Consider the following 24,919-nt stretch of genomic DNA (forward strand, 5'->3'; position numbering starts at 1 on the left):
GACCTGGAAGACACGTTTGAGTGTGTCTACTTCAACCTCCGTTTGCAGGTGGGAAGACCCAGGCCCAAAGAGGAGCTGACCAGGGTCTCAGGGAGTTGGCAGTAAAGCCAGAGAGCAGAGCCCAGAGCCCAGTCCAGGTGTCTTCTGTCCTCATCGCAGTCACTGGACATCCAGAATGATGCTAGTGTCCGAATGAAGACATGGGGACAGAAGATTTCAGCTCGAGATTTCTCTGACAGTCTGCCTTAAAGCAGTTAGACCGGCTCGTTGACTCCGTGCTGGGACCAGAGACAGCGGGCATGCACTGTTGCTCCCTGAACTCCTGGCTTTCACCTCTGGGTAACGGCCTTAGCCGCATAGTAACATCTGTTCGACTGGATTCAATAAATACATGTTGAGCGCCAACAGTTCTAGGATTTAAGGAAACTAGTGAACAAGGTGGAAACAGCACCCGCCTTGTAGGAGCACACAACCTAACAAATGATTCAGACAAGTGAAGTGACGGTAAAACAAAAACACAACAACAACAAGCCAGCCTGAGAATGCTATGCTACAGGTAGGGCTTCGGCCACTGCCCCCTGAGTTAGAAGAACGGTGACTCCTTACTCAGCTCCTCCCAGGAGACCCAGAGACCTGTTTGAGGCCCCTCTCCTGACCCCCCATTCTATTGGAGGCAACTTGGGAAGGGAGAGGATGCCTGCAGAACTGAGTGGCTTTAGGAAGACTGGAGTGAGGGGTACTCAGATCAGGCAGGCCATTAGGTGGCTGGGGGATGGGGCTTTGCGAGGGGCTTTTAGGAGAACATAAAGCAGCTGGTGAGCTGGGCTAAAGATGCAGCACAAGGGAACGGAACAGAAACGGTAGACAGAGTGCAGATAAAACATTAGTCCCAGAGGGCCCTCGCCAGCTGGATCCCAGGCAAACAGGAGGAGCCTGGGATTGGAGACCCCACCCTGCCGTGACATCACAGGGGAGTGGGGTGGAGACGAACAAAAAGGGGTCCCCCGCCCTGGCCTTGGACTCTTGGCAGCCCAGAGTGTCAAGAGCAGAGAAAGCCTGGGCACTGGGCTAGGGTTGCCTGACTTAAAAGGAACAGGCTCCCCATTCCGCGAGCCCCTCTAAGCTGCCCCCTCCAGGCCTCCTTGATCCCTGTCCCCCTGCCTGAGGACCGCTGCCTCCTGAGGCCACCACTGGGTCCCTCTGAGCAGCCCGTGAGCACTCTTTCAGCATGAACTGCATGTCAGATTTCTTCACCTATGAGACCACCAAGTCTGTGGTTGTGAAGAGCTGGACCATTGGGATCATCAACCGGGCAGTTCAGCTTCTCATCATCTCCTACTTTGTGGGGTGAGTCTGTGGCCCTTCAGGTCCCAGGAGGGGAGGGCTGCCTGGCGCCCTGTGCCCCTTCTCCCCTCTATGTTGCTGTCCAGCTTCCTCAGCTTCTCCTCTCTTGGGAAAACAGTCTCTTGGGTAGAGCTGTGTCCCAAGGACTGGCTCCTGCCGCCCTCACTGGGGATCTGGTCCCAAGATGAGTTTTTTTTTTCCTCGGTAAATCCTCCAGAGTTGGAGCGTGATCTCTAGGCACACACCCCGAGGGGAGTCCTTGCCCGGACACTATCCTCCACCAGGAGAGATCTCAGGGGACCATCTCCCACCTCTCCCTTCTCTCATCCACACCCTCAACCAGAAAACAGACAAACCCCTCAAACACACATCTTCCCACTGACCTCGGTCAACTCTTTCGGGTCTCAGGAAGACAAAGGGGACAGAAGGCACTGAAACAAGGGAGATGGTGACAGGTTGATTGCAAGGTAGGAAGGAGGCAGCTGGGGAAGGGAGGAGAGATCTGCACCCGCTTTAGAATGAGGCGTCCCCTCCTGGCATGGCGGTGGGGAGAGAACGTGGAGAGGGGGAAGCCCTTGCTCTTGGTGGGTCAGACAAAGCAGAGGAATCTTTCCCTTGGGAGCGAGAGAGCAAAACAGGCACCAGTAACGCTCAAGGGAAGAGTTATGGAGGAGAAAGTGGCTTTTCTGAACCTGGTGTAGTGTCCTCTTCACAAACCCAGAAATACTGCCCTTTGTCAGAAACGCAAGTCCCCTTCTTCCTCACTTTGTACTGTATAACCCATCCTGGGAGGTACTCAGAGCCAGCAAGGGCTGAACAACCCTCTCGGCAACCCCCTCTTTGAGGCACCCCCTCACTTGCACACACACACACACATACATGGTCATACACACACAGAGACATGCACACTCAGACAGATGTACATACCCACACACATACGCGCATACACACACATGCACAGAAGGCCACGGAACACACAATGGCCCAGGGAAGAAACACAGGTTGTGTTCTTCTCATGGTCCTTCACACACACGGGTGGGCACCAGGGAATACAGGCTGAAACCTCGAGGGTGTCCTTTCCTGGTGTGCAGGTCTCTGGGTCATGCTGTTCTTTGAGACAGTGGTCTGTGTGGGAGAGGAAGCCACTGATCACTGCCGTGAGTTCATTCAAGCAAGTCAGAGACCTCCTGTGTGCATGCAGGCTGGAGCTGCAGGTGAGGGGCCGCCTTGCCTGAAGGTCGCAGCAGCGTGAGAGTGTGTGGACAGGTGGGCAGACACGGACGAAGGAACCTGAACTCCGCGTGCTTGGGGAGAGCCGGTTAGCTGCGGCCGTGTGGACGGTGTAGACCAGGCTGCACATCCAAGGAGAGAAGGGACTCAAGCTTTGGGGTGGGATTGAATGACCTTGAAGTTCCCTTCCAAGTTTGAGGTTTTGCGAGACGTTTGCAAATGTTTCACGTCCATATCTCTGGAGCCTGGCTCACAGTTGGTTCTTAAAGGTTCGTGTTCACGAGCACGTGTGGTGCTGTCATTGTTTACACGTAGCCACACGATAGAATGGTGGTGCAGGTGAGTGCCAAAAGCTGCCTCAGCACATTCCTGGCCTGGCCTGGCTCTGTTGGCCCCAGGCAGGAGATGGATGGAGGGTGGGTAGAGAGAGCTGGCTCCTGGACCAGCCTGCTCAGCACCCCACTGCCCTTGATCCAGTCTGATGCTCCGACCCTCGGTGCTGGAGCCTGGCCTGGTGGAGCCAGCACAAGATGGCGTCTTGGTATCCAGCCCCATCCATCTCCCAGCCTGACAGCTCCCACCGGAGCAGCTCCTTCCATTTGCATTAGAGCACTCCTCCGCCCAGCCCTCGGGCCTGAGCCCCAGCTTTGTGCACAGGAGCCCGTGCGCCGTTAGGTCTCCCCGAGCCCATGGTTGTTAACGTAGCAGAAAGTGATGGAGCCTCTCTGCATGTCAGGCATTGTGCAGCGAGGCTAGAACGGAGAGCAACAGCAGACAGGGTCCTCACCCTCTTGGAGTGCACGGTGCAAGAGACAGACGTGTATCAAACAGTCTCTGCAAACAAGTGTAAATTGCCAACTGGGGTTCAGGGTGCAGAGAAGACGCACCCAGTACTAGGAGAGCGGCTAGGATGCAGGTATTGACCTGGCCGGGGGAACAAAGAAGATTTTTTGCAGATGTGACATCCAAGCCAAGATCTGAAGGACAAGTAGGAGCAACCCAGGGAAGGGAGAACATTCCAGGCAGAGACACCCAGCTCCGCAAAGGGGAAGGGCCTGGCTAATGGGGGGAAGGAAAGAAGGTTTCTGTGGTTGGAGCAGAGGGAGTGAGGGGAGGGTGGTGTAAGAGGTGTAAGAGGCAGACAGGATCCCAGGTGGACGCCAGACCTCAGACGCCTCAGATCTTTCCTTTGCAGAGAAGAGGGGCAGATGAGAAGCTACTGAAACATGTGTGAGATTGAGAGCGATTGATTGAGAGATTGAGAAAGGCAGGCAGACATGATGAGATCTGAGTTGGGAAGACAGCTCTGGGGGCGGATCTGTCATGGGACTGGAGTGGGTAGGAACGTGTGTTAACAGGTGGGCACTGCAGGCAGATGACGTGGCTTGGGCTCAATCGAATTTGAAAGGATTTGTAACACTGTGCTGTGTTAATGCTTAACTAATACTTGAATCCGGTCCACGGGATGCCTGCCGGGTAGACCAGATGCACAGCCTTACCTGGGTCACGTGTGACACCAGCCGGCCTTCTCTTTAACACATTCAGCAACACCCCGCCCAGCCACCTCCACACTGCGCTCACTTCCCCTCTGGCCTGTCTGTGGTTGACACCACCTCCTCCCGGTTGCTTTCATCGCCCCAGGCGCTCGGAGAGGCCGTGACTTACCTGGTGTTTCTCCCACCGTCTCTCCTGGGCCCAGATGGCAGCCCAGTCTCCCCTGCAGGGTGGGACTCCTGAGAGCCTCGTTTCCGGATCGCATGGGGACCTGACGAGGAAATAGGAGCTACCTGGGGCCTAAGTCCCCAGAAACACTGGCGGGTGGGTGCGTGGCCTGAGGCCGGTTTCCGCACACTAGCGGTGAGGGTGACCACAGCCCTCTGATGCTCCACCCGTCAGGAGGACCCCCTGGCACCCTGCTCTCCCTGTCCCGTTCCTGCCCCTGCAAGGCCGGCTCCACAAACTCACCATCTGCACAGCCACCTTCTTTGGTTCATAATATTCTGCCTCATTTCAAATCTTACGTAGAAGCACAACACACAGCGCTCCGGTTTAAAGGAAAGGGCTGGATTTCCACCTTCTTGGCCCCCCACCCCCTCCTCTCGGCCCAAGGCAGCACCTGAGGACTTCGTTGGCATGCTAGGTGACAGTGTGGTGGGAAGACCTGTGCGAACCCCACCTTGCAGGTGCAGAGGTTCTTGTTCTTACCTCCCCTGTCCCCTCAGGGCAGCCCCAGACGGACACGAAGCACCTGGCTAGAACCCGCGCTCTCACACCAGCTGGGAGTGAGGCCGGGCAGGTCACTTCACATCTCCAGGTCTCAGTCACTGCATCCGGAAAATGGGTTTAGGAATGCCTCTCCCAGGGAGTCATGCCGAGGGGAGTAGCATATGTCGGTCCCTCGCCTGAGCTGGGTGACTCAGTAATAAACGGTTGCACAGACTCCCCATCACTCCTCCCCCTTTCCCTCTGCCCAGCTCACACCTTCCTAAGAGACCCCTGTCCCCCCACACACGCACAACACACCCTCCTCACACCCACACCCTGGCCTCCTCCCTCGCTCCCTGGGGGTGGGCAGGAGGGTGCTGAGATGCTGCTCTGGCCTCCTTCCTGCACACCCCACCTGCCAAGGAGCTGCCACCCGCCTTCCGCTCTATAAATAATAAGCCAGGAACATGAGAAAAAATAAGTCAGAGCAGCAGAGTCAATGCCAAGAATTAAAGGCTCAGTCCTGCCCCATCGCCTCAGCCCTGGCCTCTGGAGACAGACTCAGCCCCTCCCTTCTGGAAATGAAGCACCCCCTTATTTGGAGCTGCCCTGATGACGTCCTCAGGTCCCACAGAGCCACTGAAATTCTTCCACTTGTTATTTAACTCAGAGAGAGAATTCTGCTGTGGCATCGCCTCCCCACTGGGCACGGGAAGAAGGGGGGCGGGAGGAGAGAGCTGGTTAGTTGTTTCTCCAGCCCTCGGCCCTTCCTCCTGAGATGCTCCTAAGCCAGGAGATGCTTTTCCTGGTGACAGGCAGGGGCCAGCAGGAAAAGGACCAGAATCCAGTTCAGGGGGCCAGTGGTGGCCAGGCCCTGGCCTAGCATGCAGGGGGAGACCCTGTGGCAGGTAGCTGTGAGCAGTCCACCTGGGTGGGAACCCCGATACCGGCTTGGCAAGTCAGCACACCACTCTGCTCCGTTTCCTTATTTGTGGTGTAACAATAACAAAGCTGTGTCATTGGGTTGTGGTAAGGATTTGATGAACCCTTCACAGGTACAGCACTTAGCATGCTGCGTCGATGATGTGGCCGTAATCATCTGAACGCTGCTTCCCATCAGCAAATGTTCCCAAACTTTAAAGTTGGGGTGGGGGTGCTCAGGAAACCGTTTCATTAGATCAACGCTCAGAGATGTCGCCACCCATGGCCAGGCACACGGAGGTTCCGGAAGGTGTGTGTGGCTGCAACATGCACTCAGGTGAATGTCCAGTAGTGACAACTGTCTCAGCTGGGAGCAGGGAGCTGGGGCTGAGAGACCTCCCTTGCTCCGCTCCACAGGCCCCAAGCAAAGAACGCGCATGTTGGATAGCTTTCTCCAACAAGGTGCCCCCTCTCTTCTGCTGGACCATAAGACGGCAGGTGGGATTTCTGTGTGAGCCCCACTCCCTTGTGAGACCTTGATAAACACTCCCTTCCCTTCCAAAAGAAACAAGAAGTGCGGAGGAAGGAGGGCCCTGGGCTCCTTGGACTTCCAGAGGCGTGGTGTTCGTAAGAGGGTTTCACAAGCATGTGGATAGCTCTTAATGGGGCATGAATCAGGATGTGGCTGCTGCAAGTCTGCAATAATCAAACAGGTGACAGGTTGGGAGCCATCTGCCAGTGCTGGCTGGGACCCCGCCCTTTCTTCCCACTCAAGAGAGCGTGTAGGGTTCTGGCACGTGAAGGAGGGAGGTACCAGTGTAGGGATAACTCTGAGCCCTCTCGCGGAAAACAGAACAAGCAGCCACTTGCAAATGAACATGGTGGATGGATGCCCATCCCATAAGGGACTGACCCAAGCATAGCCCAGGAACTGCACCCCCCCCCCCCCCACGCATCTTCCAACATCTGGCACCAGGTTTCTGCTTGAGACTTCCCAGGTCTGTGGTGCTCAGTACCTCCCACACAGCCTTCAGCCTGCTCACAGACCACTCTCGGGGTGAGAAAACCCTTGGGCTTGACGTCCTAACCCCTCCTTATAGAGTTGTCAGGTCAGCCCACACGTTGCTCTCAGCAGCTTCCCAGCCCCCAGCTTTGTCTTCTTTGCCCTACGCCATCCCCAGTTCCTTCCACTCATCTTCATGCACCAGGGCATGCAGAACATGGCCCTAACCCAGCATTCCCAAAAGCACGCCCCTGGACTCCACGAGGCGTCACCAGGGTCCCTCCAAAACTGAGAGTGTGCAGCATTTTCCAAGCACGTTGGATGAGGTTTTCTCATCTGTACAGTGGGCACGGTAACAGCGTCTGCCTCCCAGTGTGCTTCCAGGAACAAACGGGACTGCGCCTCCTGCTGGCAGCGTGGTAGTGAGGCGCAGCGGCTTGAGCCTTGGGGGCTGTGATGGGTGGTTTCTAATGGAAAGGCGGGCACCTCACAGAGACGCAGAGGGAAGAGTTGTCTGCAGGCCCTTCGTGCCGCTGGGGAAGGCTGCAGAGTCTGGGGAGACAGGTAGGGATGGACGAAGGGAAGGGGCCCTCCCTGATCCCAGCGGTCGGGTATTGGAGGGAAGCAGCAGGAAGAAGCCAATACAGGTAAATGTCCACTAGGTGGCAGCACAATCCAAGGAATACGATTTAGAGGCTCCTCCTCCTCCCTCCACGCCCAACTCCACCTTCCCGCCAGGTAAAGGTTCAGCCGCGGCCCCTCCCTCCGTCCCCCATCCCTCTCCCCCGTCGCTTGCGCAGGAGATTCTGCCAGCTGCCCAGTTCCCAAGCATCTTCGTTGACTTGTTTATTGAACACTTACTATGTGCAGACACTTAGGAAACAGCCACAAACAAAGCCTGAGAGGCACAGAGCCAGAGGCCTAGGGTCCTCTGCCCCTTCTGCCTCTGGATTCCTGCTGGAGAAGTGACCTCCGTCAGGAGCAGGAATGATTCCTCACCAGAGTGATCTTGAGGAATAAAAATTATCTCTCTTTTTGTGTGTAAAGCACGAATACACATACAGTGCATAAACTGGTATGTATACTATTAAAATTTCATGGAGGGGGACAACTGGGGGAGGGAGTCTAAAACTGCTCCTTGAGCAGGAAGTGGGGGGAAGGATGGAGTCACAGTGGTCAGAGCCAAGCCAGGGCTCACCATGACATCCCACACCCCAGCACAGGCCTCCCTGCCTGGCCCCTGTGGTCCATGTCCACCTGAAGCCAACCCCTCCCGGCCTCTGTCTGACAGGCCCACACCCTTCTCTCTTGCTCTCCGTCCTGCTCCCCTGCCCAGGTGGGTTTTCTTGCACGAGAAGGCGTACCAGGTGCGGGATACAGCCATTGAGTCCTCCGTGGTGACCAAAGTGAAGGGCTTTGGACGCTACGCCAACAGAGTCATGGATGTGTCTGATTATGTGACCCCACCGCAGGTATGGTCCCCTATGGCAGGTCGCTGTGCCCCAGACCCTGGGCAGGTTGGCGGGGGAAGTGCCGATGGGATTCGCAAACCAGATCTGTGGCATCAGTGACCCAGAGAAGCCCTTCCCCGGCGGCTGGGGCGGGGCTGGGCACCCCCTCTCCTTCTGCCACAAGGGGCCCGGAGGGCTGTTAGAAGAGCCTGGTTTAGACCCCACGTCTGCCCTTTAGTAGCCCTGTGACCTTGGCCAAACCTCTTAACTGGAACCTCAGTTTCCTCCCATGTACAGTGGGGGTAACAACAGTCCCCGCCTCACAAATTGGCACTGTCGCGTGTTCTTCTCTCCATTCTCCTCCCAAGGGCACCTCTGTGTTTGTCATCATCACCAAGATGATCGTTACTGAAAACCAAATGCAAGGATTCTGCCCAGAGGTGAGGGAGGGGGGAGGGAGGTTTGATGAAGCAGCTCAAGGAAGAAAATGCGGGGCGGGGGGGCGGAGGTGGCAGGGAGGGGCGTGGGTGTACGCAGAGCTTCAGGTCTGGCCTTGGAACTGTGTCTGGGAACCGACCTCCACCCTCCAGAGACCGCAGCCGTGGGGAGGCAGTGGTACCTAGGGTCTCACCCAGGGCCGGCCCAGGGTCCTTCACCCACCTGTGGACCTGTCTCCCCACAGAGCGAGGACAAGTACCACTGTGTATCAGACAGCCAGTGCGGGCCTGAGCGCTTCCCAGGTGGGGGTGAGTGGAGCCCCTTCCCCACCCCTTGCACCCTAAAGAGTCGTGGGACCCCCAAAAGGGTCCCCAGTCCCCGCATGGGGGTGACAGACAGCTGTCATGAGGTGGCAAGTAATGTCAAGGAGGTACTATGGGGAAGGAAAGAGATTGGTCCTAAATGGCTTCCTAGAGGCGGGACATTTGACATGGGCCCTGACAGATGGGTAGGATATGACAGGATAGACGGGGCTTTATTTTTTTATTTTTTTATTCCTCACCCGAAGATATTTTTCTACTTATTATCAGGTAGAGTGGGAGGGAGGGAGAGAGAGACAGAGAGAAACACCGATGTGATAGAGCCACATGGACTGGTTGCCTCCTGCACGACCGACCAGGGCTAGGGACAAACACAACTGAGGTTCGTGCCCTTGACTGGAATCGAACCCAGAACTCATTGGTCCATGGGCCGACGCTCTAACCACTGAGCCAAACAGGCCAGGGCTAGACGGGGCTTTAAGAGGGATGTTACAGGCAGAAGAGCAGAGGCAGCAAAGGCTCAGAGGCAAGGAGAACAGGCTGTGACGGGAACATGGGGACCTGTGAGAGGAGGCTGTCACCTCCCTCGGCTTGCCTGGGGCTACAGAGGATGGGGGCTTGCCTAGAGCTGCAGAGGAGGGGGGGCTTGCCTGGGGCTGCAGAGGAAGGGGGGCTTGCCTGGGGCTGCAGAGGATGGGGGCTTGCCTAGAGCTGCAGAGGAAGGGGGCTTGCCTGGGGCTGCAGAGGAAGGGGGGCTTGCCTGGGGCTGCAGAGGACGGGGGGGGCTTGCCTGGGGCTGCAGAGGAAGGGGGGGGCTTGCCTAGAGCTGCAGAGGACGGGGGGGGGGTTTGCCTGGGGCTGCAGAGGAGGGGGGGCTTGCCTGGGGCTACAGAGGACGGGGCGGGGGGGGGGGCTTGCCTGGGGCTGCAGAGGAGGGGGGCTTGCCTGGAGCTGCAGAGGATGGGGGGGCTTGCCTGGAGGGGGGGCTTGCCTAGGGCTGCAGAGGACGGGGTGGGGGGGCTTGCCTGGGGCTGCAGAGGATGGGGGCTTGCCTAGGGCTGCAGAGGAGGGGGGGGACTTACGTGGAGGGGGGGCTTGCCTGGGGCTGCAGAGGACGAGGCAGGGGGGGCTTGCCTGGGGCTGCAGAGGATGGGGTGAGGGGGGCTTGCCTGGAGGGGGGCTTGCCTGGGGCTTGCCTGGGGCTGCAGAGGACGGGTCGGGGGCTCTGTGGCTAACGTGCCACCGGTGGACCACCCTTGCCTGCCTGTCCTTCCCGTCCACCTGCAGGATCCTTGCGTGATTGGGGGGTACCTCTGATGAGGAGGGGTGGGGTGCGATTGGGGGTACCTCTGATGAGGAGGGGTGGGGTGCGATTGGGGGTACCTCTGATGAGGAGGGGTGGGGTGCGGGAGGCACATGGCAAAGGGCAGACGAGCACACAGCACCGTGTCCCCACCCTCGCAGGGATCCTCACCGGCCGCTGCGTGAATTACAGCTCAGTGCTCCGGACCTGTGAGACCCAGGGCTGGTGCCCCACCGAGGTCGACACGGTGGAAATGTGAGGGCCTGAGCCCGGCGAAGAGAGAGGCCCCACCCCAGCTCCCCTTTGCCACTGCGGGGAGCTGCACCTCCGACTTGCAGGGGGTCTGGTGGGCGCCCCCCAGTAGTGTCCACCTGGGGCGGGGAAGTCACCTCAGGACAGCATCTTCCCCAGCTCATCTACCTGCCACCCTCCTGTCCTCTGACCCTCAGACCCGGGAGGCCATGGTCACCTGCCCGTTGGGAGATGGCCACCTGGTAGGGGGGCCCCGGTGAAAGCGCCCCTGTTCCCCTTCCCCTTCCTCCTGTGCTCACCCACAGGCCTGTCATGATGGAAGCCGAGAACTTCACTATTTTCATCAAGAACAGCATCCGTTTCCCCCTCTTCAACTTTGAGAAGTGAGTCCTGGCTCCTCCCTACAGCCAAGAGGCAGTGCACCCGCCCGGGGCTTTCAGAGGAGAGGCGACGCCCCTTCGCCTGGGTTCTCCCCACTTCCTCCCGGTCTCCCTGGGGCTCCTATTCCCCACGTGCCGGCCAGACCCCCCAGCCAGCCCTGACCACCAAGTATTAGGTGGACTCTGGGGCCAGCTTCCCTGCCAGGCCCACCCCCACCTCCGGAGCCCCAGCCTGGAGCTGGGGGACATTAGACATGAACACTCACACCCCTGGGATGGGAGGCAGGGTGTCGCCAGGAGGGCGCAGGGACAGAGGGGAGGGAGAGCAGACGGACCCAGAGACCAGGTCTCAGACCCCGCTGCCTGGCGTGGAAGGGCCCTGAGGCTCCGGGAGGCTGGAGAAGAGCTTGGCCGGACTGTCTCCGCCGTAACCCTGGGCCTCGCCCCTCTCCCTTCTCCCTCCCGCGCTAGGGGAAACCTCCTTCCCAACCTGACCGCTGCGGACATGAAGACCTGCCGCTTCCACCCTGACAAGGCCCCCTTCTGCCCCATCTTGCGGGTGGGGGATGTGGTCAAGTTTGCGGGGCAGGATTTTGCCAAACTGGCCAGCACGGTGAGGACCTAGCCACCCTTCCACGGACTTGGGGACCCCTCAGCGGGCAGTGGGGATGCTGGGGAAGCGGAGCGGCGGTGAGACAGCGCCACCTGGTGGAAGCTCCTCAGTCCTGCCACTGGCTTGGCTCCTGAACCTTTCCACCCACCTGTCCTGAGTGGTCTTGCCTCCCTCACCCTGCCCCCGACGCCCCGTTTCCCATCCCCGTCTTCACACTTCACCTGCAGATAGAGAAGCCTTGGGGCCTTGACTATGCATCTGTGGCCACTTTCCCCCGTGTTGTAGGTAAGGGACTGAGACACCAAAAGCAGGATTTGGAGTCTTGAGAGTTCTCACCCTGAGCCACAGTGCTTCTGTTCTCAGCGTCATGTGACGACAGATCACTTTTCGTTCTCCCCACCTGCGTCCTCCACCCAGAGAATGCAAAGAAATCACTTGTCTATTTGTCGCACACGCACGCGCACACACGCACACACACGCACACACACTCACGCCCCGGATGAGGACAGGGGCCTGCCTGGAGGGAGAGCTCAGACCCGGCCTTTCTCCAGGGCGGTGTGCTGGGCATTAAGATCGGCTGGGTGTGTGATTTGGACAAGGCCTGGGACCAGTGCATCCCCAAATACTCCTTCACTCGACTGGACGGTGTTTCGGAGAAGAGCAGCATCTCCCCGGGCTACAACTTCAGGTAACCCTGGGACGTGGGGGAAGGAGGCAAGGTCTGTGCTAAAGAGACAAACCTGGAGCAACAGCACGTGTTGGGAAAAGGTCCCGCGTTCCCCAATCAGGTTTCTGCTCGAAATTAGGAAAGACTTTCCCACAGTCTGCCTCTTGGAGATGGACAGGCTGTCCTGTGAGATCGTGGCTCCGGCCACAGGGAGGGACCAAGCCAAGGATTCGTACTGGCGGTCGGCAGTTCGGCCAGATGGCCAGGGGCTCCTGAAATGTTGGGTTCAGTGATTCTGAGCTCGTTCTTCGCTCTGGCTCTGAGCTAAGGTTCTCCCAGGCAGCCCCAACCCTTCTGTGCCCACATTTTCTAAGAGTTCTCGCTCTGAAAGCAAGGGCAATCGCTGGTATCATCTTCCAAGACGGAAATTTTGTATTTCTGTCCAGAACCAGGACATTGCATTTGGAGTCACAAACAGCAATGACCGTGGTCATTAGCTCTCCGGTGACTTTCCGAACAAGAACTCAAGCCAGTCTTGAATACCATCTTATCGATATTCCCAATGGCCTTGAACGAGGGGTCGCACCTCCCCCCCTCCCACTTGAAGAAGAGGACAGAGAAGAGCCCAGGAGCAAGCCTTCCGAGGCGTCTCCCTTCCTACCCTCCCATCCCATGAAAGGGCGATGAAATTGCCACCATCGTGGGGATCCTGTCGGCCCAGGTCTGAAAAGCTTTAGCTCTCAGTTCTGTTTCTTCCTCAATTTTTGAAGATCCTGATGTTTCTGGCAGGGCCCTAAGGACACAGTGTTATACACTAAACAGACTAATTAACTAATAGTCAGTGATACACATAAGCAAAATAAAAAAATCATTTCACCTTTTTTTTTTTTTACCTTTCTTTGTAGCTTGAAAAAGTATTTATCCACCCCATTAAGCTCTGTATTTAATAGTTTAATATATGCATGGAAAAATCTCTGGAAAGAATTTTTTTAAAAATTGAAAGTGCTTTCATAATCAACTCCAAACTTTAAAAATCATAGGAAACAACACATATTTTAAAGTAGTTTAAAAATACTGTTTGGCTCCCTGGCAGAAATTGGCATATTTATTCAGTCGGGTACATCACACTGAAATCAATACAAAGGATTTTGTATGACGGCTTAAAATAGAAATATATTAACAAAATCCTCATGATCTAAACTGCAAGTTTTCATCTTCGTAACTTCCCTCTGGCCACTGGGAATTCTCCAACCCTCCCCATAACGTGCTCGGCAAGAAAGCTGCTGAAGAACTAACCACTAGGAAGACCCCGCCTAGTGAGTGGTGTCATACAGTTTTAGAACAACGTCTTTCGTTTGAAGAACTGGGCTGGAATTCTTTATCTCCAGTGTGGTGGCTACGGTGCATGCACACGTACACGCACACCTCGCCTAGGCACAGCGGGACGCGAGGCAGGCCTGGTCCTAAGGAAGTTTGTCTTTGGGGAGACAGATCAGGGGATCTCTAAGGATCATTCCCCAAGGGCCGAGGGAAACCATCTGAGAGGTGTGGGCCCCACAAGCGACCCCCTTACCTAAGACCTCAGGGCCAGAATGCGAGGGAGCAAAACTGCTCAGTTTGATCCTTGTGGTTTAAAAGACTTTGCAGAGGACTAGCACTGGCATGGGGAGTATCTAACAGCCTTGGCAAGCAGAGGGCTCCGCCCAGGCTCCCTGAAGTCCCTCCCTTGGGTGTCCACCCACCCACCTTCGTGCTGCCTTCAAGCTACTGGCACTACATGGGCACCCAAGGCTGAGCTAAGAGGCCACATGGGCCACCTTTCTGAATCCTGGGATGAGGGGAAGGGCTACAGCCAGGGTCAGCGTGGGCCACGGGCTGTCTGCAATAGGCACTGTGTGCTGCTCCTGAGAAGCCCACAAGCTCCCCGTGAGTAGGCATGACACGGGCACCGTGTGCAAAGTGTCTGTGTGCTTTGGTTCGTGGCTCCCCACCCCCACTCCCCACAAAGGAGGGGCTACAATTCCCCCACTTCACTAGTGAGAACACTGAAGCTTGCAGACTTACATTTGTTTCCCACGGTCACAGAGCCAGTGAGCGTGGGGGCCTGCAGGCAGACATATTTTCTTTCTTTTAAATCCTCATCTGAGAATTTTTTTACCATTCATTTTTCAGACAGAGTGGGAGGGGGAGAGAGAGAGACATCGATTGGTTGCCTCCCACACGACCCCGACCAGGACTGGGGACCGAACAACAACTGAGGTACGTGCCCTTGACTGCAATTGAACCTGCGACTCTTTGGTGTGCAGGCTGACGCTCTAACCGCTGAGCTAAACCGGCCAAGGCCAGGTATATTTTCTTGAATGATCCCCAGCCCAACCAGAAAGGCCAGGGACTTGCTAACCCTCAGAAACGCCAGCCTATGTGCTTGAGGCCTTCAGCCCCACCGAGGAAGCCGAGCTCCATAGCCTGGCCCTCTGTCTCCCAAACAAGTTCATCTGCCTCTCCAACGGAGGCCAGGTTTTTCCAGCATCCTACCGTCCGTTTGTTGCCTTTTGCTCTGGAGGGAACAGAATTATTCAGCCAAGATTCAGCCTTGTTTTAATATGCAAACTCAGACATCCAGAGGCAGCTAGAGATTCGCATTTCCATCACTAATTACTTCTGCAGCTCCTTTCCAAACCCCACCCCCTATTTTTTTGAGGCTCTTTGCCTGCAGAATCAGAGATTTAGAGAAGCTATAGCTGTTGTAACCCCCTTGGAGACACCTAGACGGAGGCGGTCAGTCTACAGATGAGGAAGTAGAAACTTCAAAGGGGGAGTGCCGTGCCCAAGGTCACGGGTGCATCTTAAAGGCTCCTTAGAGGTCATTTGCTCCCTGCTCCTACCCTGGCTCTCTGCAACGCAGCCCTAGACAAGGGGCCGCTTTACAAGATGGCCTGTCCATCAACAGATGGCCTCCAGTTCTTGTAAAGATGACCTGGTGTTGAGCCAAAACGTGTCTCCCTTCAACCTCCACCCAAAATTCCTGGTGCTGTCCATCTAAACTAATCTTTGTTTGTGTGAGCTGAAGGTTTCTGTTCCTCTCTACCTACCTAGAATTTGCTGGAAAGATTTTATTTTCCTCTTAAGTCTATTCTGCATGGCTAAAGCGACTCCAGGGGTCACTTTAACTTCCTTCTTTTAACTTCGTATTTTTATGAAGCCTCTTTCCAAGTGCCTTGAGGATGTACAGTTGGTGCATTCGTCTGGATTAGTAGTGGGCAAGGTGCAGCATTTTTTTAAAAATATTTTTTCTTACCCTGGTTGGTTTGGCTCAGCAGTTAAAGTGTCGGCCCTCGGACCATAAGACACGGGTTCAATTCCAGTCAAGGTCACGTCCCTTGGTTGCAGTTCGTCCCCAGCACTGGTCGGGTCGTGTAGGAGGCAACCGATTGATGTGGCTCTATCACATTGATGTTTCTCTCTTTCTCTCCCTTCCACTCTATCTGATAATAAGTAGAAAAATATCCTCAGGTGAGGAATTAAAAAAAATAATAATAAAATAAAAATATTTTTTCTTTATTGATTTTAGAGAAGGATGAAGGGAAAGGGAGAGAGAGAGAGAAACATTGATGAGAGAGACTATCGATTGGCCGCCTCCTGCACGCCCCACACTGGGGATCAGGCCCACAACCTGGGCATGTGCCCTGACCGGGAATCGAACCGGTGACCTCTTGGTGCATGGGTTGATGCTCAACCACTGGGCCACACCGGGCCCAGTGCAGCATTTCTAAAGAGAAGAATTGCTGAGAGTCGCCGGTTCAGTGGTGGGCAGGTGACAGGCCCCCAGTGGCAGCGTCCTGCAGGGGTCGGTTCCTGCATCACAGGTGGGCCCTCAGTTCACCAGAGCAGGATTTTGACCAGAGCACTCCATTCCCCAGTGCTGGGAGTGGGCACTGCTGTGCGTGAGTACTGAGAGTGGTCGTCGTGTGAGCAGGTGAGTGCGTGAGTGTGTCAGTGATAGAGGTGGGTGCGTGTGAGTAGAGGCAGAGGTGGTACAGAGACAAATTAAAAACACTGCATCAGTCAGGGCCCCAGCAGGAAACAGACGGCGCATGCACTTGGGTGATTTGGGGAGAGTTTAACAAAGGGACAGTTTCTGAAGTGTGGGCAGGGTGTAGGGACACCACAAAGGATCGTGCAGTGTCTGGGCTCCTAACAGGGCTCTGGTGACTGCCCGGGTCTGAGGGGGCGAGGGCAGGAAGCAGTTATTGGAACCAGAGACAAAGATAGGACAGGGCATCCTGAGGAGCTGTGATGCAGCCCAGAGCAGGGGGGCGGGGGGGGGGGGAGCGCTGGTGTCCAGGACCAGCCCTCACAGCCTTCCCTTGTGAACTCACAGCCCTTCACTGACTTTGGGAGGTCTCTCACTCTGTTACACCCGATGAGAGCACGCACCTTTGATTGCCTGAGAACAATGCACGTATTGCTTGCCTTTCTCTGATTGGCATATTTTGCTCAGCATAATACTCTTCAGGTCCCTCCATGTCGTCTCAAAGGGTAAGAGATCTCTCTTTCTTACAGCTGCATAGTACTCCATTGTGTATATGTACCACAGCTTTTTTATTTTTTTATTTTGTATCCTCACCCGAGAACGTTTTTGCATTTATCTTCAGATAGAACGGGAGGGAAAGAGGGAGAGAGAGAGAGAAACATCGATGTGAGAGAGACACATCGACTGGTTGCCACCCACACAACCCCAACCGGGGCGGGGACAAACTGCAACCGAGGTACATGCCCTTAGCGGATTTCTCTGATCCATGGGCCAACGCTCAAACCGGCCAGGGCTGCACCACAGTTTTTTATCCACTCATCTACTGATGGGCACTTGGGCTGCTTCCAGATCTTAGCGATTGTAAGTAGCAGTTCTTTCTGTTAATTTCTAAATTCAGCACAATACCAGTAAATAAGCTTCTTTGTGCACTTTTCCAAAGAGAAATGCACGTCTTCATAGCCACGAGCAATGTTGCAGGCCATTTCTCTTGTTAAAGGATACTTTATTTCTACAAATAAGATATAAACACATCCTCAGAGTAACAACCCCAAGAAAAACTGGTAGACACAAAGCAATGACAGGGGAAACTCTCCACTCCTGGCTGCTCCCTTGCAGGAAATTAACACCCCAGACAACGTGGTCAGTTTCCTCCTCTGCATTTATATTTACCTGGCATAACATCCCGAGACTTGGAAGGCCTTTAAAAGTCTATCCCTGGACCTCAGATGAAGGGCGCCTAGAGCCCTTTCCTGCCTATTTTTGACAGGATGGACAGCTCACTGCCGCCCTACCCCCAGCCCCCAGTAGGCTGAGAAAGATTTTGAGAGTGGCCCAATTACGCAGCCCAGTTAAGAGGTTCATCAGGAATCAGGCCCAGGAGCCTGGTCTATAGCCATTGATTCTAGCAAACCAAAAAAAGAGGCAGCTCCGGGAGACAAGCCCAGTAGTGGCTGCCGGGACCAGAGAGAAGCAAAATGGTGCACCTAGCAACGTCGGGCGTGTTCCTCGGACAGCTTTGCTCCTGGAAGGCAACACTGTTTCCGACTCCCCCTGGTGCCTGCTAGATGTTCCTGGTGCTGTAGGTGTTTGTGGGGAGTGTACCCGCAGCAGCTTTCGCGGAGCTGAGACTTGGCAGCTGAGACGCTGCCACGCGGAAACGTGCGGATCGGCGAGAGCCTAGGCCAATCGGCAGAGCCAGAGCCGCCATGCGCCCTTGGCTCTGATCCTCCCTCGCCATCTGGGTTTCTCTCCTTCCAGGAGCCGTCGAATACGTGTTAAAGCAGCCGTTTGATCATCACCACAGAAACACTCGAAGGCCCTCTTCCAACAGTTCAACATGATCTGCTTCCCTCTTCGCTTCCTTTAGGTTCAGGGGGGCGAGGCCATCAGAAGAAGCCTGAGCGTATGCAGCGCTTTGTCGTTTCTACGGCTGCTGAGTCCTCACAGCCACCAGCATTACTGGTGGAAAATAGAGGCTAACACTCTGAGCGCTTCCCAGTGAGCCAGGGCTTCGCAAGTGCTCTTTGTGGATTATCTCACTGAATGAAGAGGGAGAATTTTACAGCTGAACATTGGAAGCTCAGACTCTTCATGGACGTGCCCAAAGCCACCCAGCAAATAAGGCTGGAGCCGGATCTAAACCCTGGCGGCTGGCTCCAGGGTCCGTGCTCACAGCACAGGTATCCTGCTGGGACCACTGTGGTTACCCCCATTTTACAGGTGAGGAAACAGGCCCAAAAGGTGACTCGGTGGAGTAGACAGCCAGAAACCTGACTCCCAGGTATATCTTCTAGCTCTGCTTCCATAGACCTTCCCCTGCCTCGTTAAAGGTACATCAATAGTAATACGTTTTTTGTTTTGTTTTTTTAAAAAGGTACAACAAACCATTTTTGAAATGCCTGTCTTTGTTGATTAGGTTCCTAGAATATGAGTAAATAAGTACGGCTCGGGCCCTTCTCTACCAGGAGGAGTCCCGGCTTGCTCAGGAATGCTGCCCAGCCCCCCTGCAAGGAGTCTGCCAGGAGGTATTTTCCTATCAGCAGAAAATCAACTGTGAAAGTATATTTCTGCTGGCAGCATGATTCCCCACCAGGCAAAACGCTCTGCTGAGAACACCACCTCCTTCCCTTAGAAACCCAAATCCCAGGCCCAAGTTTTCCAACCCGGATCCCCCAGGCGTGTTGCTGTTTTCCCTGCTGCTGCAACAGTTACGTGTCCCTGCTTTGGGAAGGAATCGCCACCACTCTATGGGATCGTTTCTAAACAGATGTCTGAGAGCTTCCAAGGGATTTGTGCAGCGTAGTAAAAACCCTGCTCCATTCAGCAAACGTTTGGGATTGCCGCCTGCCGCAAATGTCAGCCCTGCGTGGGGAAACACTTCCAACGGCTGGGCTGCCCAAAGCTGAAATCGGGCCACTCTGTAAGGTAGTGAGCTCCCAGTCACTGGAGGTAATCAGGCAGCGGTGGGAAGCTTCTTGTGGCTAATGTGGGGAGGGCCGTGAGCAAACCAAGAATCATTCAGATGCCGCGGACTGGAGCAGAGAGGGCCCACGCTGTGGGTCGGGGCCTGTGCACTGTGGTTCAGGCCGTGACACACGTGCTCTGTGTGATTTTGAGCAAGTCCTATCCCCGCCGTGGGCCTCAGTTTCTCCTGTGTAAAATGGGCCGGTTCAGGGTGATAATCTCTAAGACCCCTGCAGGCTCTTCAGGTCTGAGTCAGTGCGCGTGGGTTTCTGGGGAAGGGCTTTGGGCAGGCGGCACGGAAGCAGGCATTGTTCACAGAGCTTGGCGTCACCCTGACTGAGCACTGCCCTGCGGTGGGCTGACGAACGTTCACTATGCCAGCTGACGTCGTCCTTACTCATACCTACTGCTGCTCGCACGTGAGGGAGCACACCCCACACCCCCTCTCCCACACCTGTCAGGCCTGAGAATCACTGGATTCGGTCCACGGTCTCAGCAGGTGTCCCGTAAGGGTCCTGGGGGTAAGCCCTCTCAGCTGGGGCTTGTGAAGCAATTCACACCCAGGGAAGCTGCGTGGCCAGGTCGGACCATGTGGGGCGCTGTTACCAGCCCACCGGCAGCCTAAGGAATGGGGGCCTGGCTGAGAGCCTGCAGACAAGGAGCAGCAGTCACAGACTGACCGGCCCCTGGGGGAAGGGCGCAACCTCTCCTTCCCCTCTAGCCCCGGGCCAGTTCCTCTCATTGACCAACCTCCCAGAAACCAGAGGGAAGGGGGTCAGGCATGCCGTCTATAGAGGTCGGCCTGACGGTCGTAGGTGAGGGGCTGTGCTCAGGCTGAAGGTCGTAGGTGAGGGGCTGTGCTCAGGCTGAAGGTCGTAGGTGAGGGGCTGTGCTCAGGCTGAAGGTCGTAGGTGAGGGGCTGTGCTCAGGCTGAAGGTCGTAGGTGAGGGGCTGTGCTCAGGCTGACGGTCGTAGGTGAGGGGCTGTGCTCAGGCTGACGGTCGTAGGTGAGGGGGGCTGTGCTCAGGCTGACGGTTGTAGCTGAGGGCCTGTGCTCAGCCTCCACATCCAGCCACTCACTGGATCCACTCAACAGCCCTCCAGCATTGCCATTGCCTCCCTCTACAGGGGGAAACGGACACGCAGAGGGTGAAGTAATTTGCCCCCTGTTTCATAAAGGAATCCAGCAGCAAATCCAGGTTTCAAGCCCAGAACGGATGCATAGGAGTTTGCAAGGTGGAAGAGGGGAGAAGCATGGGCAAAGGCCCAGAGGTTGATGCCTAGGAAGTATGTGCGGGAGATACAGGGAAGGCAGGTGGTGTGACTGGCACGTGAGGGGCATTGCAGTGAGGGCGTTTTGCAGACGAGGCTAGGAGGGTGCAGGGCCAGGTGGGAAGGGCCTTAGTCCAAGCCAAGGTGTGGAAGGGTGATTCTCACCAATCCCATTTCCCAATGAAGAAAACCAAAGCCGGAGAGGTAGGAATTGAAGTATTTGGGAGAAATCGGGGCCCAGGCAGGTGTAGCTCACTCAGCCTTTTTTCGGAGGAGGAGGTTGGGGGTCCTTCTTCTGACACTACTCCCAGCCAAGGACTCTGGGTGGAGAGACCCACCCTGCAGATGCCAAGGGGGCCCCCAGCTAGAGAACCGGAAGAAATGAGCAGGACCTAACAGAAATCAGAAAACAAAAAACTGTCTGAAATGCCAGCGAAGAGTCGGGGCTGCCGAACTGGACCGTCTGAACTTGAACCCCAGCTTTGCTCACGTAACTATTTGCCTTGTGACCGCAGACGAGTTGCTCTCCCTCTCTGGCCCGCTGACGCACCTGTCGCTCGGGCATCGCAGCAGCACTGAGGTCCTCGGGCTGCTGAGTGCTCTCGGGTTCCTGTGCGGGAGCACTCAGCGCAGTGCCGGGCGCACAGTGAGCACCCGCTGTACGTTGTCTGGTGTTGTCGCTAATACTGTTCTCTCCAGGAGGCAGGAGGCGCGGCGGTTGAGGAAAACGGAGGTGTTATTGGTTCACTTTATCTTGGTCTCAGGATGAGGAAGAAACGAGACGTGCTTTAAGCACTCACTGTACCTTTGCTTAATGACTACATCGGGACACTATTTCTTCTGGTCCTTCTCACTCTCACTTTCCAGTTGAGTGGCTTGCGTGGGGTCAAAGCTAGTTAAAGACCCCGTGACCACACCCAGATCTCCTAGGACTTTCCTCGAGGGTTCATAGGAATGGAGCACCATTGGAATTCTCTCTTGCGCGCGCTCTCTCATCTTGAACGACTCCCCGGTTTTAACTCATTCTCTCCTTTTTTTAATCCTCACACGAAGATATTTTTTCTATTTATCATAAGATAGAGTGGGAGGGAGGGAGAGAGAGAAACATCGACACGAGAGAGGCATATTGACTGGTTGCCTCCCGTACGACCCCGACCAGGACCAGGGACAAACTGCCACTGAGGTACGTGCCCTTGACCGGAATCAAACCCATGACTCATTGGTTCACGGGCCAACGCTCTACTGCTGAGCCAAACCGGCCAGGGCTTAACTCATTCTTTAACTCAGGTTTCCTGGCTATAAAACTGCAGGAGTTTGCAACAGGGCAAACATTGCTACCTGCTGAAACAAAAGACCCCCATCTCCACGGCTAACACAAAGGTTTGTTTCTTGCTGGTGGCACAGCGCCGTGGGCCAGTGGGATCGGGGTCCTCCACGCAGTCTTAGGGGATCTGGGCTCTTGCCACCTATTGACTCAGTCACCCTACAGCTCTGACTTCTCTGGCTCTCAAGCAACTAACCACGAGGAAAGGGAGAACAAAGAAGGGTCACTATCATGGGACCCAGCCGGATGCAAGGGGACTGGAAGACATGGTCCAGCCATGTGCCAAGAGGGACGATAACCCAGCCCCACTGATCGCTGAGCCCATCTCTGCTGCAGGGCTGGGCTACATTCCGTGACCCCCACTGGCCGCCCTGGAGTGCAGAAGGGAGGACTTCTGGATCCTTCTGTCTGCGCCTGTCCCCTCCCTCCCTCCCGGCTCCTTCTCCCTCCCATCCCAGAAGAGCGCCAGGCCCTGCCAAGCCTCCTCCTCCGAGGGTGGGTGGTGGGTGAGATAATGATCTTATCATACTTATTGCCTCTTGGAAGGCAGGTGCTGGAGAAAAACCAAGTCCGCTTTGGTTCTTCTCCCTGTTCCCTTCACATTCCTTCGCGAGATAAATTTAGCCAGCCCTCACTCTGAAAGGCAATGCCCAGGAGGCCGACGTTTTGTTCTCCGCGTCCACGTCAGTGCCCTTTTCGTGGCTGCGGGCCGTGGCCAGGAACACGGACCTCAGGAAGGCAGTCCCGGGCCCCGCCCGGCCCCAGACATCGTGGCTCGGCCTCCCACCCCTGCCCCGTGCCCATGGGCCTTGTCGCCACGTCTCAGACAAGGGTGACTCTTCCCCACCCGTGATCTCCCTCCGGGCCTGGCCTCTCCAGTGGGAGACAGAGCGCAGGACGTGGAAGGGCTTTGGGGTCTGGCACCCGTGGGCTCTCAGAGGCAGGACGGACGGTTCAGGGTTAAGGGCAGGGACTTCGGAGCTGTGGCTATGGGTCAGAATCATGACTCAGGCCAGTGACCTCTCATCTGTCCCCTCATCTATACAGGGGCCACCAGTGTCTTCACTGAGATGCGTATATGTATTAAGAGATTTGCATATTTGGGTTGCTCTGTCCATGGTGGGTCTGGAGGTGGTGATGGTCCACCTAGCTCAGGCCACCCTGAAGTCCAGCTGGGGCTTCCCAGAGCCTTCTTAGGAAGGATCGGGTGTTGGTAAGGGACAGCCCCAGGCTTTGCACCCAAGTAGGCCGAGGAGCCAGACAAACAGAATGAAGAAGCGTGGAGTCCAGCCTGGCTCAAACTTTTGCACACATCGGGGTTACTGAGGGAAATTACCTAAAAGGCAGAGTCCCCGGCCCTGCCCACAAGGGTGCTGATTGCAGGGGTTCAGGGTGGGGCCTGGGACTCTTCCTTTTAACGAGCCGCGGGATGGTGCCTGGGCAGGGGTCTGGCTCACCACACAGGGAGGACGGTGGCAGGTGTCCCACCAAACAGGCTGTAAGGGTTGCTCGGTAAGCGGTGGCCGTAGGCTCCAGAGGACCCTGCAGGTCCAGGCGCCCTAGTGGGACTCACCTCTGCCTCCGACCTCCAGGTTCGCCAAGTACTACAAGCTGGAGAACGGCAGCGAGTACCGCACGCTCCTGAAGGCTTTCGGCATCCGCTTTGACGTGCTGGTGTACGGAAACGTGAGTCCGGGCGGGTGGGTGGGCGGACAGGGAGGAGACCCAGACCAACCCTGGGCCCAGAGGAGGCTCCCGGGGCGGAGCAGGGCCCTGCCTCTGATCGGCTCTGAGACCCTCAGCGGGTCACACCTCTAGTGTCTGCACCTGTACCATGAGGGGGCAAGGCCTGCGGCTCCGAGGTCTCTCTGGCTGGGAGTCCAGGTTCGGCCTCTGGCCTCACCCCACCCTGCGGGACTCTCTGCCCACTCTTGGTCTCGCTGCATGCAGGCCGGCAAGTTCAACATCATCCCCACCATCATCAGCTCTGTGGCAGCCTTCACCTCCGTGGGAGTGGTGAGTTCAGCCTCTGGGCCCTGCCAGGCGGCCAGTCCGGGCGGGAGGGAGCTGGACCAGGTACGCCCTGCTTCAGCCTAGAAGGAAAAGCCCAGCCTCATGCCAGGTGCCTCAGTCTCCTCTACCACCCCCCTGTCGGTTGCCTCCTGCTTGAACACCTCCAGTCACAGGGAGCTCACTGCCCCCACATCGGCAGGAGGCTCGCCCGGTATGGGGTTCCTGTTCCTCACCGTGAGGGTGGGGGCAGAGACTTGACGCCTTACCATGACCGAGCCGCACCACAAGGACCTCCCTCAGGTCCCTCTGCTTCTCCCATCGAGTCCTCTCCCTGCATTTTGCTCTGGGTTCACCCCAGGAGCTGAGAAGGTGGGTCACGGAGACATCCCACAAAGCTCCTGAAACCTCAGTCCAGTGTCTCTGGCGGGCTCTCCCCACCCCTGACCTGCTGTGTGCCCCAGGCCAGTCCTGCCCACTGTGGGCAGCTCAGGGCCTGCCCTGCCTCTCCTTCTCCAGGGGACTGTCCTCTGTGACATCATCCTGCTCAACTTCCTCAAGGGGGCCGACCAGTACAAAGCCAAGAAGTTCGAGGAGGTGAGAGGGCCCACGAGGGCCAGTGGGACAGGGCAGGGAGGGGCCCTGGGCCCACAGACTCAGTGGTTCACCTTCTGGAGGCTTCTGAGGGGAAGTTCATTGGGCCTCAATGCATATTGGGGTCCAGACAAGAGGGCTTTGACCAAGAGCGGGCTCTGTGAGGCCCATGGGGGCTCTGTGGGTGGTCACTGTCCCCTCACCATCCACTCACTGTCCCCTGTCATCGTCCCCTGTCCATGTCCGGGGCCAGACAAATCCTGCTATGGGTTGGCTCTGGTTTCTGTCTGCCCTTGAGGTGCACAGATGGAGTCTTGAGATCACACAGACTCGCTGTAGCCCCACTAAAGACCAGGCCACGTGCCCTGACCACTGTGTCTGTCCACTGGGGTCCTTGCTCATAGTCGTAGCACGGTCATGCCAGCCTTCTGCCTGCAGGTGAATGGGACGATGCTGAAGGGCCCGGCCTCGGACATCCCAGTGTACCCCCGAGACCTGACCACGGAGGAGAAGCAGTCCACAGATTCGGGGGCCTACTCCATTGGCCACTAGGGCCTCCGCCCAGGGCCTCACACTCACCGCTGGGCTCCAGGCC

At 56.4% G+C, this 24,919-nt stretch overlaps 1 protein-coding gene across 1 annotated transcript; it reads left to right on the forward strand.

Moving 5' to 3' along the window:
• Positions 1–1,196: 1,196 nt before the first annotated feature.
• Positions 1,197–24,917, forward strand: P2RX3 (purinergic receptor P2X 3). Its single transcript, XM_036259406.1, has 12 exons — positions 1,197–1,347; positions 8,040–8,175; positions 8,523–8,594; positions 8,837–8,900; positions 10,377–10,470; positions 10,773–10,850; positions 11,319–11,460; positions 12,012–12,148; positions 23,313–23,406; positions 23,671–23,736; positions 24,250–24,327; positions 24,763–24,917. The coding sequence occupies exons 1-12, from the start codon at positions 1,229–1,231 to the stop codon at positions 24,874–24,876; spliced, it is 1,194 nt and encodes a 397-aa protein (XP_036115299.1). The 5' UTR covers positions 1,197–1,228; the 3' UTR covers positions 24,877–24,917.
• Positions 24,918–24,919: the final 2 nt, after the last annotated feature.

This window comes from Molossus molossus, unplaced genomic scaffold (assembly GCF_014108415.1).
Source record: "Molossus molossus isolate mMolMol1 unplaced genomic scaffold, mMolMol1.p scaffold_m16_p_13, whole genome shotgun sequence".
Taxonomy (NCBI): Eukaryota; Metazoa; Chordata; class Mammalia; order Chiroptera; family Molossidae; genus Molossus; species Molossus molossus.

Coding starts and splice junctions, on each gene's coding strand:
- P2RX3 (XM_036259406.1), top strand. CDS start 1,229: ATGAACTGCATGTCAGATTTCTTCACCTATGAGACCACCAAGTCTGTG. Junction 10,851..11,318: donor CCCCTCTTCAACTTTGAGAA/GTGAGTCCTGGC, acceptor CTCCCGCGCTAG/GGGAAACCTCCTTCCCAACC. Junction 23,737..24,249: donor CCTTCACCTCCGTGGGAGTG/GTGAGTTCAGCC, acceptor CTCCTTCTCCAG/GGGACTGTCCTCTGTGACAT.